At 43.0% G+C, this 13,608-nt stretch overlaps 1 protein-coding gene across 21 annotated transcripts in view; it reads left to right on the top strand.

Annotated features, from left to right (window-relative positions):
* The first annotated feature begins 409 nt into the window (after positions 1-409).
* The window catches only part of LOC104064347 (rap1 GTPase-activating protein 1), an 80,512-nt gene continuing 67,313 nt past the window's right edge, over positions 410-13,608 (top strand). For 7 of the 21 annotated variants that reach the window (XR_008448202.1, XM_054055524.1, XM_054056264.1 and 4 more), the window contains exons 1-6: positions 412-1,712; positions 5,392-5,485; positions 5,903-5,938; positions 10,296-10,343; positions 11,425-11,463; positions 11,545-11,736. Coding sequence is in view for 19 of the 21 variants with exons in the window: in XM_054055524.1 (XP_053911499.1) it covers positions 5,921-5,938; positions 10,296-10,343; positions 11,425-11,463; positions 11,545-11,736 (297 nt within the window). In the remaining 2 variants the exon portion in view is untranslated. Of the gene's footprint in view, positions 1,713-1,921; positions 2,734-3,776; positions 3,951-5,391; positions 5,486-5,902; positions 5,939-10,295; positions 10,344-11,424; positions 11,464-11,544; positions 11,737-13,608 lie in introns of those variants that run through there. The other 14 variants (XR_008448190.1, XM_054056541.1, XM_054056687.1 and 11 more) reach the window with 6 other exon arrangements.

Raw genomic sequence — 13,608 nt, forward strand, 5'->3', positions numbered from 1 at the left:
TGTATGTGAACAAAGTTGGCTCTTGTCTGTAGTGGCAAGCTGCCAAAGAATGGTAGAAAGACCTGGGCTCCTCTGTATACTTTGCTTTCACCATGGCCAAGCTTGCTATTGTTGCTGATAATGACCTTGGGACGGGGGAGGGCAGTACTTACTGCTGGCAGCCCTCTCTTGCAGCAGAAAATAACATCCCTTTCTCTCTCCTTCCTGGATGCAGCAGAAGTGGCAAGCTTGGATCTTTGCCTTAGCCCAGTCACATCTTTGCTCAGGAATGAATGAAAACTGCTTGTGCAGAGAGTGGCTGCTGTTTTCAACCCATCTGGGAAGCAATTGGGTTGGAACGAGGAGGTGGGCTTTATCAGTTGGCCCATATTCCAGCAGCAGAACCACTGTGGGAGGGTGGGGGGGGAAGGAAAGAAGTAGACGAGAGGTAATGGAAACATATGGCCTCCACGCAAGTTCCTAAAACCAGCAAGTGGATCCTTTCTTCATCGATTCGAAGTTGTCACCTCCCTTGATTGATTCTTTACTCTTTACAGCCTCTTTTCCCCACCTGCAGACCCCTGAAGCTCCCATAATAATTTCTATCCAGGTCTTTCATTAGCAGAATTTATAGGGAGCATTAGGATGAAACTGCTGCACTCATCCGTAAAACTTTGATGTTGCTGCTTGCTTTCTGTTTTTCTTTTTGCCCATCTATATCAGCTGTCTCATATTTTCTGTCTGGTGTCTCTGCATTTTGCTTTCACTCTTCCTTTGCATCTTTTCCTGGCTCTCTGGCTGCTCTGCCAAATTCTGTCTCTTGTTCTGTGTTTCCTACTATCCCTTTCATGGGTTAGAACAAGCCCAGGGTGAGGCTAGCACTTGGCACAAGGTGGTAGCTGCTGCCTTTTTAGCTCTTGATGTAAAGAAGAAACATTGCATCATCCTGTGGAATGAAACAGAATCGCAGGAAAAAAACGTGTTCTTGTTCAAACGCAAGTATATGCATGCTCTTGCAATGAAAGATGGTGTTCTCATCCTCGGTTTTTATCAGGAATGATGAACAGCTTACATGTTAGAGAACAGCTTACATGTTAGATCAGTTAGATCATAATTTTCCCTAAGGGAGCTGTAGAGCCCAATCTCTGCAGCACTTGATGTACCTCCGCTCCAAACAGCAAAGGGGTGCTGTCTTCTTAGCCTTCTTTTGAAGGGAATGAGAGGTTGTGGAGAATTGCCCTGATGCTCGCTTTTCCCACAGGATACTGAGAGCCCGGGGACAGATCTTATTCCACAGCAGAGGTGAATAAAGGGCCCCTCTGCTGTCCTTATTCCACACTGCGGGTCCCGCCATCACTGACAACTCGGGAACAGCCTCCTCGGCTCGGTTGTCCCAGCAGCGCTCCTGCAGGCTGTGTCCCAGCCACGGATCCCCCAGAAAGGAGATATTTGGGAGGAACCGATCCTCCACAGCGGAGGAGAGGCAGAAGTCATCACCCCATCCCTCGCTGTCTCATCTTCCTCCATCTCTCCTGCTCCTCCTCCTGTCGCCCGTCCCAGCCGCGGGGCGCCTGGTGCCGCCGCTGCCGCGCATCCCGGCTCGGGAGGCAGCGGAGCCGGGAGGGAGCCGAGCCCTTCTCCATGGCGCGGCAGGAGGAGAGGGAGCTGCCGGGGCGGGGAACAGCCCCGCACCTTCTCCCGGGAGCGCAGCTTCCTCGCTGGCGGTGCGGAAGGTTCGTGGCTGCACCGTTCCCGCGGGCGGGCGGGGATTGGAGGGGGCGCTGCGGCTGCGCTTGGGAGGGCGGGGAAGGGCGCTCCGGGGCTGCTGGAGACAGGGAAGGGCGCTTCCGGCGTGCCGAAGGAGCGGGAAGCAGGGCTGCGGGCAGGGAAAGGCGCTCCCGGGGTGCTGGAGAAGCGGGAGGCAGGGTAGGAGGCAGGGTAGGGCGGTCCCGGGATGCCGGAGGCAGGGAAGAGCGCGCTCAGGCTGAGGGAGGAGCTGGAGACAGGGAAGGAGACAGGGAAGGGCTCTCCCGGGATGCTGGAGGAGCTGTAGGCAGGGAAGGGCTCTCCCGGAGGAGCTGGAGACAGGGCAGGAGGCAGGGAGGGGCAGAAAAGTTTGTGACCAGCCGAGAGCATCCTGCGTCTCATATGTAGTGCTTGTTTCCTTCTCGTAGTTCTGCCTTGGCAATTCCTTTTCTTAAATTTTAGGAATCCGAGTGTGGGCAAGGTTCAAAGCTGTGGTTTCTATGCAAACTGGTGCTTGTAAAAGGAGGCTGTTTGTTTTCAGCTGTCTTTGTTAAATACCTAAAAATAATCTCACTTGGCAAAGAAGATATGTCTCTGTGAGGGAAAAACGAGGGAGTGAAGGAGCAGAAGCTGTTGCTCAAGGGAAATGTTTGCCCAGCATTCTCCTTGTGAGCGTTTCAGGCCTGTTCTTGTTTCAAATTGCCTTCAGTTCTTCTGAATTGTCTGTCACTTCTCGTAAGTGATTTCAAAAACCCATTGGCATCTTATTGCAAGAATTTCTCATCAGACTGGGGTGCGAGTTGTTATACTGATTTGTTCCACAATAAGATGCAAATCATGCCATGTTGTTTCTCCTACTGGAAGGCTTCCACATTAGCAGAGGCTTTTACAATAGCGATGCCTATTCTTCCCTGGGATCTTCCAGGAAAAGAATTACCTGAGTCTTTGGGGCGCTTGTCTCTTCAGAGCGCAACAATATCCCCTTCACCTCTGGAATACTTTTGAAAGGTGGGTCAGAGGATGTAGGAAAAATGTTAAGGCCAGTTTTTGTTTTTCTCAGAACAAATCTTTGCACTGGCTTGGTTATTGAACTGACTGAGCTATAGCAGGTGGGAATGATTTTGAGAGAGCTGTATAGAGACCCCAGGACTGAAATAGCAGAGGATGCTGCCTGATGGGAATATAGGATGTGAGCAGAGCTCCGTGTGTGGAAACAGTGGCTTAGAGCAACAAAGGTGCTGCTCATGTTGTTTCAGAATTGAGAGTGGAGTATTTAGCGGTGGATCAGCAGAGTCTACTTTCAGTGTGGCTACCTGCCTGAAATTAACACACTGTTCACTGTCATTAGTAACACCCTAGTTTAGTCTTTAGTGTTTTCTAGGCTCTCTGCTTCTCCTTGTTGCCATTTCCTAAAAATAAAGCTTCAGCAAGCATACCTATTCCTCTCCCAGTCTGCAGAATTGCTTTTCTTTTTCAGAAGGATGATGTTCTGCTTTTCTATGGTCAAAGAGTTTGGAGTTCCAATTTTGAAAATAAGTATGTTCTCTTTCTATAAATAAAGCTTAATGCTTTTTCATTTCAGAAGTTCAAAATTCACAAACAGAATTTCAAGCAACAGTTACAATGCTCCCAATTTTTTTGTGATATTTTGTAGAAGATAACATAAAATATAAATAATTCTCCTGGATTTTTCAAGTCCCTTGGCACATTCCTAGTCTGGGATAATTACAGAATTGAGAACATCTCCAAATGTATGATAAGACCAGTGATTTTGGCATCTACTGGAGTCATTATGACAGTAGAACTGTACTAGGACTGAATGGTAAGGAGCAGCTGCTGCACGAAGTGGTCAGGTTAGTCCAAAGCGTAGAGATGAATTTATGGTGAGAAAACAGGGGCAGGACTGGCCACACTGACTTTTGTAGGAGCTGCCAGAATTCCATGATGCAGGTGTGTATTTTACTTGCTACTGAACTGTCAGGATTCAAACCAGTGACAGCCAAAGAAAAACACTATAGCATGCAAGAAGGCCCAGGAGCATCCAGTTTCACAAACATTTTACTATTATGCTTCTTTGGAGATGGCTAGTTTCTGAAAATGAGAATTCATCAAATTAAGCTCTTTAGAGCTCACAGAACAGAAACTTCAGCTTTCTAAAAGAAACAGTGAAAATCTTTCATGTACTGCTTTCAACATGAATTTTGTTACTCCCTAACATGCTTCAGGTAAATGAATAAAAAGATAAGTAAAGCATGTCTTGATATGTTAATTGAAAATTAATTAATGTATTAATGTATTAAAATACATTTCCCATCTACGTATTCCAATATTTAGGTGAGGATGTCAAGACTAACTCCTACATCTTCCTTCCCATATGCATTATGGATTTAATCTTTAGTTGCATTACAGAATTCTCTCTCATTTGAGTTTTAGTAGACAATTGTGGGGTGAAACCATCGTGGTATTTTGTGTAGAACAGTCCATATATAAGTTAGATGATACCATTGGAATACCCAAATAAATTGTGAGCTGTCAGTGTATTGATGGGCATAGAGATTCTTGGAGCTTGTAATAGAGTGTAGCCTCGTGATTACAGAAGTATGTTACACTTCCATAGGACAGGGAATGTAGCCACTGGGTTCAAGGCAAGAGCCTGCGTGACTTACAGGTACCAACATCTTACCATGGAAGCAGTAAGAGTCATGCATCTATCAGCTAGAGGATAACAATTCATGATTGCTTTACAAGGTCACATAGCAAACAGTTCGTGATTGCACTACTAAGTGGATAAGCCTTGTCTTTTGTATTAGAAATCTGGGCTTTGTTCCCAGCCTCAACTATGTGACCTTCACCATGACTTAAACCACAGTTATGATTGCTAGGAAAATCTGTGAACGGCATGGAAAGTAGGAGAGCTGCAAGCTAGCAGTGAGACCATCCATCGTGCAACAGTCAATACAACAAGTGTATTTTAAACTGCAGCATGTTGTTTGTGTTATTTTTTTGTCTTCTCTTCTATGAAATCAAATAAATGCTGCTGCTGTTTGTATACAGTGCTACTCCAGCAGGGGTCAAAATAATAATATATTTTCATTTGAAGATGTGCAGACCAAAGCTCATCTAGTGTGCACATTGGCATTACCAGCAGTGGTAACACAGAACTGTGCGTCTCTCCTGCTAGGTGTATCAGTTCTGTTCTGGCACCATCTCTGTTATGATCCTGTCTTGGAGACTAATACCCAGGCTATGGCATAGTCTTTTAGGTGCTGATTTCAGTGAAATTTCAGAACTAAATCTTCCTGTGAGATCTGTCTTTATTCTGTCGCAAATTGATGATAGAGGAGGGCCTTGAGGGGAAGAAAAGATCTTTCAGTGCTTACACGCAGTTTTGAGGAAAATAATGCGTGTGAACAGAGACACAGCAGTCTGGGGTGGAAGATTTTTGCTGTTGTATCCAGGATGTTTGCAAGTGGCAAATGGTAAGTGAAGACAGTTGAGGGAGTCTCACAGGCAATGACAGCTACCTCATAGACAAGAAATGGTCTGGGCAGAGGAAGAGTAAGCAGAGGCAAAGGATGCACTGCAGGCAAACACTGGCATCTTGAGTTGTCGAGGAGTTAGAAGGTTTTCTTTTCGTTTCCTCCCTTGTGCCTCTCTCTCTTGCAGGAGGTCTGAGGAGGGGCTGTGCTGCTTCAGTGATATTATAGACTCTTCCATCTAAGGCTTTCCATGTACTCTCGCTCCTGCCATCCCCAACAAGGTAAAGACAGTCCATGTTCTTCTGGCTCAGGGTTGGAATGTGCCTTGGAGCACTGAGCAGAAGAAATGACTGAAAGCAAGTTTGTGTGCCTGCACGTGTTAGAGCTATAGTTGCCTGCTTCTATGAGATTCCTAAAGTTCATTTAATCATTTTCTAACTACACTGTATCAAGTCAGTAGTGTGACCCAGATCAAGCTTTTGCAACGCAAACATAAGACAATTTAGCTCATTGTATTGTCCATACTGTCAGTTAAGGAAGAATGACTTCATGTTGTCTTCTGTGAGCAAATACAATAGTTTCTGTGCCAAAACATGGAAGGAACTGTTGGCTCCTTCAATATCTGGGCTGCTACAGAAGATAACATTAGCATCTGCAAATGTTATATTCTTTTCCCTGTTGTCTTTTCCTTTTTGCAGACTGTGGACTTGTTTGAGATGATTGAAAAAATGCAGGTAAGGATAAGTTATTCTGTCAAACTTGGGGATTTCGTGATTGTCCATAGTCAGACAAATAATCAGCTGCTGTTTGTCTTGTCACTTCAGTCCCAATACTCTTTAATTTGGGCTTGCAGAATATTTAGCTCTTCTGTGCTCAAGCTCCTCTACCTAATCCTAAATGGAGTTTCAAAAGCATTTTCTTGTGTTCATTTTTCCTACTGGCATGATGAAAGGAATAGACACAAATTATTATAGTTCCGTCTGTTCTTTGCAGAATTGTGGTTCTGAGAGAAAACGAAAGTTGCATTAAGGTATCTCTGGCATCTTCTTCAATAAACTATATTTCTGCTGAGTAGCAGCTACTTATGACAGGTGATTAATGAAATAACTGCTTGTAGCAAGGTCGAACAGTTTAATAAATAACTACTGTAGTTCTTGTCTTTAACTTGTACAAGAAAGAAGGACTTTGGTTTAATTCTCTTACAGAAATACATGCATTTAGTTGCAGATATTCCATTATAAAATTAAAGTAGAGTAAAAGGGAAAAAAACAACCCTGCCCTACTAAATAAAGAGAAAGTAATATAATAGTTTTATGTATGTTATGTATCTAACAACAAAATCTTTAAAATTAAGTTTTTCAGATGATCTGTTCTCAGAATATCCCTGGACTACTGAAATTTTCTCCAAGTGGTACACCTTCTCTAAAATGCTGTTGTTAACTTTAAGCTAACGTAATACTCAACACAGCACATAACACATGCCTTTTATTATGTGCAGGAATTAAACTTACAAGAAATTATTAACTTATTTTCTGGAATTTGAGTGGCTAGTTTATGGGTGTGAGGCAAGCGCAAGACTTTGGTGAGACTATACAGGTGAGGAGGTGGAAGGTAGCAACAAAACATGGAGTAGAGAGTTATGAGGCTTAAATACTATTTGAGGGGAAGGAGGGGCTTAAGGTTTGTCCTACGTATTCATGCATAGATAGACACAGACATTGAAACTACTTTACTGGCATAGATGCTTAATGCTTTAGAATAACAAAATCTGTAAGTGTGCCTAGCTTATGTAGTTCTGTGCTAGAACGTGAGCTTGAATGTGCAGAGCTTCTTGTTCAGTTCAAGCACATGTTAAAAGGTATGACAATCCTTTCCAGGCCTTTTGAAATCTGTATAAGGAAGATTCCCTAGCAGATGTCCCTGAAAGACTGTGATGCTTGAGATTCTCAGTGTTTCTTAGCCCCAATTTACCATATGAAAACTGTCTCTCACTGCATTTGGATCTCTTTGGTTAGAGAGAATAGAGGAAGCTGATTAGAATTTCCAGCATATGTAGACTACTTGATTTTGCATCTATATTGGTTTCTTAGCTGCCCATTATTAAGAATGTATAATGTTGTTGTTTTTTTTTTAATTTGGCTTGTTTAGTTATCTGACTTGTACTAAGATAATTAATAACTGCTGCTAAAGTATGACAGCAGTTTTTTTGGAAGAAGAGAAAAGAATTTACCAGAAGAAAATACTCTTCCCCCCTGCACCCCCATTCTTGGTTATTTGATGGGATCTTTCTTTATATTTTTAGTAATTATTGATTTTGTCTTTCATGGTGTCATATTCACTATCTCTATTCTGCATTTATACAGTTTCAACATGTCTATCAGTCTTATTTTCTCACAACCTTCATGTTTTGTTTTTTTTTTTTTCCAGTATCCCCTTTTATACCTAACATGTTTGTTTTGAACTAGTCCCCTTAAGGCACCACTCTTTTCCCATAAAAAAAGTGTTATAACAGCATTGTTATGCCATGTTGGACACAACTGTGAGTCTGAATGGCTTTTTCTGCCATCTGTTCTTTCATCGTGCTCAGGCCAGGTGTTTTCCCTGTACAAGACCCTGGGAATATCAGATTTCTTGACCAGTGCTATCCCCAGTAAGCTACTTGGGGAGACAGTGAAGGAAAGTCTTTCCTTAAAGGCAGTGCTGGAAGCCAAACTGGACCATACTAGTGACCATAAGGGTGTCTCAACAGGTGGCTGAGGGCTATCATTTATGCCTCTCTCTGTTGAGGAATGACAGTGATCATCAACCAATTGTTCTGCCTATGCTTTGACATTTCAACGACTTCTGCTCTAAGTTCCCTGCAGTCCTGGTTACCCCCTAAAATAAAGCCTTGTACTGTATGGCCCAGGGCTGCATTAGATCTTAGCCAGTACCTTAAGCTTCACTCCAGAGGAGAGGGCGGTAGGTTTAGGCCTACATCTTCCGCTCTTAGGCTACCAGGAACTCCTATAATGGTGCAGAGTCATAGAATGACTCCACTCTCTGTAGAGGCTCCAATACAAACGTCAGCTCCTTTACAGTAGCCCGGGGGGCCTCTCTGAGATACTGGTCTTCTACCAGGACCTCCTTTGAAACTGGAAACTTTTTGCAGTTATCAGATCTACCAGAAATGCCAAGGAAGGGGAGAGATATCTTGCAAAATTGCAGTTTCCCAACCTCCTTTTCTGTGTGCAGAAATCTGCTGGTGCATAGCAAGTTTGTCCCAGTACCTTCCACAGTTTGTTCCAGAAGGCTGGGGCTATTTTGTACCTGTGTGTCTCTCCTGTCTCAATCCTATTTTAATAGAGGAAGAGACTTTCTTGCCCCAAAGAACTAGTCCTGAGCCCCCTGTTTCAGAACATAGCCTTCCTGGTGAGCCCAAATACACCAGGTTGACAAGTGAAAGTCCAGATGACACTGACGGAACAGCCATTTGCACTTATGTTTCATGTAGTCCACTTTCCCAGTTTTATGACTTCTCCAAATGCAAAATAATTACTATTACCTTGCAAAAGGTGCTGATCACTTGTCATCCTCTGTTCCCTCTTAATTTCACAACCTAACATGTCCCGGTAATTTGTTGTTCATTTTGTCAGTGATGCCTACTGACATTGCAATTTGAAACAGATCTTCTGACGTTTCCCCATGAAGAATTGGTCAAAGCTGGTGTCTGTTCAGGCTCCTCTGTTGAAAATATAAATGAAAAAAATTAGGTTTCGGGAAGGGTGGTGTGCGTAACTTGCATAACTCCCTCCAAGCTCAGCTTTTATACTTTGATCTTGTGTCACCCTGTAGATATTTTGGCAGGTTTCTTTCTCCTAATACAGTTAAGGAAAATATTTTTTTTTGCTGTTATGTTATTTGCAGATTGTTCTTCACTTGTTTTACTGTGTTTTTTATTTAATCAACTAAAATTTGCTGTTATTGCTATTTTTTTTGTATTTGAACTCAACCTCAGACTTAGGAAGAATGCCCTCATGCATCTACTACTAGTCTCCCTTACCCTGGAGTTTAACCATGCTGGTTTACTTCTAGTATTTCTAAGCATTTTTTGAAGGTGTTATGCATTTGCTATGAGTTCCAGGTCTGGCTACTCATCATTTCTTGAAGATTTAGCTTTTTTAATGCTCGTTCTTTGGTTCTTTTAATAAGCTTTCTCATTCTTCTGCAACCTCATTTTTATGTGTAATGGGATATTTTTTCTATTATTTTTTACTTTTGTTACTACTGCAAGGAGCACCTTGATCATTACTAATCCTCAATCTAATGTTGCTAATGCCCAGTGTGAATGTTGTTGCTATCCTAGCAGTTTTTGCACACCACATGGCTGGGGAATTGGCTGTAGACTTTTGCTCTTGAGCCTCTTACATCTTCACCGTAAAGTTCTACTCAGATGCATGTATTTCTAACGGATACTAGTTTACAAGTTAGTTCCACAGCAGAATACTTGCATAGACATGGTTGTTACAAATCAGTTCCTGCTTATTTTGAGAACAAATTCAAGATCTGCTTATCCTGTCTGGAATTCCTGATTAGCCACTCCATTAAGCAGTCACTAATAGTGTATAAAAATGTAATCTAATCATCATATTCCAGTATGAGAGTTACAAGATTTAGGTGGCAGTTGTTGAATACTCATGTATTGTGTATAAGAGAAAGCTACAACTGAAATCCTGGTCTTCAGCTTCCTGCCTGAGAATGCCTCTTACTCTTCTGTCTGTATTGATGCCCACTTGGACAATGAGCAGTCTTTACCTCTGGCTTTCTTGTTTTTTTTTTATTGTTGGAGATAGGAAGCAAAATACCTTGAAGAAATTAGAGAAATAAATAAGCAAATCAGTTTGGGAGATTGCTTTTGACTTCTGCCAGCTTTCTGCTTTTTAATACATGTAAGGTGAGGGGCAGCTTTGCAGATTTAATGCCAAACTAGGGCACTGCCCAACTTCTAGCTTTACTCCTTCTGTTTATTGCAAACATCAGAAGAGCAGAGAGGGTAAGTGAAACAGACATGCTAAAATATAGGATTCACTGCCTGTGACTTTCTGTTTCCAGGGGAGTCGTCTGGATGAACAAAGATGTTCTCTTCCAGCTCCTCTCAAGGTCAGGCCAAGTCATTGTTGCCTCTTAAGTTGCTGAGAACGGCAGATAATAACTGACCTGGCTTGCAGTGTGTTTTCATCTTGGAGTAAATAGAGAGCCTACAAACAGCCCAAGAACACATATATGCTTGTCTTTTTTACTTATTTATTTTTTTAAGGTGCTGCACAAGCGGGTGAAACTATGTTGCTGAAACAGAATTAATAGTTTCCCCTTTTCAAATTTAAGTGGTTCCAATAAGCGCTTAATATTTTTAACAATCTTAGTTTTGTGTAAATAATTTCTTGAATTTTATTCAATTTAAGAGCTATGATAATATTTATGAAACCACGCTGCACTTATTTCAATAATAGGCTTGGTGAGTTGTAGACACTACTAGAAAGCTGTTCTGCTTCCCTCCATATTGGCCCAGCAAGAACAGATTCTCATCTTTAAATTCTCGACTCTTCCTCTCCATTTCTTCAGTCTCAGGTCAGGCACAGTAACCTTAAAATCAGTCTTGACCTTGAATTTAAACTTGGAATGAATTTAAAGGAAAAAAAAAAAAGCCACACAAAGAACTGATGTAGCTTAGTTAGTTTTGACAGAGGTGATGCTCTTTGTGGTGATGGAAGGGGCATCGAACTGGGATAAAGCAGCTCAGACACTCCTGCTATCCTTGCAGCCATGCCGCAGTACTGCTCAGTTGTATACCACAGGTCTAGCTCTGGAGATGACACAATTTTGATGTCAGTGTAAATACAGTGTTACTATTGTCCCCTCTGTCTGCAGCTGTGTAGCACTATGTGGCAGGAAAGGGCAGAGGCTCTACTAACCTCATCCGATTTGCTTATATTTTGCATACCTATATTCTGTGTAGTTTCAAGGAGGAAGGTGGGTGAAATCTGACTCCTAAATTTATTGTTCTCAAAGTTCTATGTTATAATGCTGAAAGCTGGGAAATGGAGTCTAACCTTATATCCTAAAGTAAAACACTAAAGGTGGACTGGGGCGGAGTGGAAGCTCTGATAGCTCGTGCTATCATGAGAGCATAATACTTGAAGCGTTGTGACGTGTTTTTGCTAATGGTCTCTTCTGTTTTCAGACGGAAGAGGAGTACATTCCTTACCCCAGCATCCATGAGGTGAGTTAGAACTGCTTTCCTCTGGTTTTCCTTGGACTTGATTGCCCTTTCAGCTTTTGTGTTCTATGTCCTTCTGAATAGGTATTGCAGAAAGGCTGGCCATATCCTCTCATTATCTTACCCCAGTTTGGGGGCTACTGGATTGAAGGGACCAGCCACAACATCTCCAGCTTGAATCCAACTCTGTCTGATGCACCCTTTCCCTGGAGTGGTAAAGTGAAACTGGAGAGCGACCCTACAGCCAAGTTGTACCGCAAACATTTTCTGGGGAAGGTAAGGGTGATTTTCAGAGCCTTCTCTGCCCACCTAACCTCCAGGCTGAAATGCATCTCAGATTTTTCCTGATGGACTTAGAAATAACTGCACAGCCACTCCATTTCATTTCCTTATGATGCCGTGCACTGAAGTAAATAAGGTACATACTACCATATGGCCACCGGTGTATTGGATTGGTCCTGTCCGCTTGTGGTATGGGTGTCATCCTGTATATTAACAGAAGAGAAAGGTTTGTATGGAAAATGTTTATATTTGGTTAATGAGCTCTTTCGAGGCTCCTGGGCACATACTAACCTTGGGATGACAAGAGGAAAGAAGTATAGTAATACTGGAAATGGAGATGATATTATTTATAGAGGGGAGTTCAGCACTGACAGTGCAAGCCCCTCGGTAGTAAGAAAGGGAACATAACCCTCACTTATTAAAAAAAGGGGGAAAAAAAAGTAGACCTGGGGAACTACAGGACAGTCAGTCTCAGCTCTGTGCCCAGGAAGGTCATGGAGCAGATCCTGCTGGAAACCATGCTAAGGCACACGGAAAATATGTAGGTGATTGGTGGCAGTCAGTATGACTTCACTAAGGGCAAATGATGCATGACAAATTTGGTGGCCTTCTATGATGAGCTTGCAGTTTTGGTGGATTAGAGAAGAGAAACTGATGTCATCTACCTGGACTTATGCACAGCATTTGACACTTTCCCACATGACATTCTTGTCTCTAATTGGAGAGATGTGGATCTGATGGATGGACCATTTGGTGGGTAAGGAATTGGCTCAAAGAGTTGCAGTCAACAGCTCAATGTCCAAGTGGAGACCAGTGACAAGTGGTGTTCCTCAGTGGTCTGTACTGGGACCAGACCAGTGCTGTTTAACATCTTTGTCAGTGACATGGACAGTGGGATTGAGGGCACCCTCAGTGAGTTTGCTGATGACACCAAGCTGTGGGGCATGGTTGGCACACTGGAGGAAAGGAATGCCGTGCAGACGGACCTTGACAGACTTGAGACATGGGCTTGTGTGAACCTCATGAGTTTCAGCATGGCTAAATGCAAGGTGCTGCACCTGGGTTGAGGCTATCCCAAGCACAAATACAGGCTGGGCAGAGAGTGGATTGAGAGTAGCCCTGAAGAAAAGAACTTGCAGGTGGATGGGAAGCTCAACGTGAGCTTGCAGCCCAGAAAGCCAACTGTATCCTGAGGTGCATCAAAAGCAGTGTGAACAGCAGAGCAAGGGATGGGCTTCTGCCTCTCTACTCGGCTCTCATGAGACCTCATCTGGAGTCCTGCGTTCGGTTCTGGAGTCCGCAGCACAGGAAGGGCACAGACCTGTTGGTGCAAGTCCAGAGGATACCATGAAGATGATCAGAGGCCTGGAGCACTTCCCATACGAAAACAGGCTGAGAGAATTGGGCTTGTTCAGCCTAGAGAAGAGAAGGCTCTGGGGAGACCTTACAGGAACCCTCCACTACCTATAGGAGACCTACAAGAAAGCTGGAGAGGACTTTTTACGAGGGCATGTAGTGATAAGACATTTAAAGCTAATGGCTTTAAACTGAAAGGGGGCAGATTTAGGTTAGTTATCAGATAGAAATTCTTCACTGTGAGAATGGTGAGGCACTGGAACAGGTTGCCCAGAGAAGCGGGGGATGTCCTGTCTCTAGAGGTGTTCGAGGCCAGGTTAGATGTCCATGCACATGGCAGAGGACTTGAAGCTAGATGATCTTTAAGGTGCCTTCCAACTGAATCATTCTATGATATGATTCTATTATATGATATGATGATTACGTGGTAAGATTCATTTTGCCTGAGGAAGGAACTCGCAAACTAGCAACTCTTTTTGAACAAATTACACATGTTGAGTCCTTATCATT

Source organism: Cuculus canorus, chromosome 1 (genome assembly GCF_017976375.1).
Source record: "Cuculus canorus isolate bCucCan1 chromosome 1, bCucCan1.pri, whole genome shotgun sequence".
Taxonomy (NCBI): Eukaryota; Metazoa; Chordata; class Aves; order Cuculiformes; family Cuculidae; genus Cuculus; species Cuculus canorus.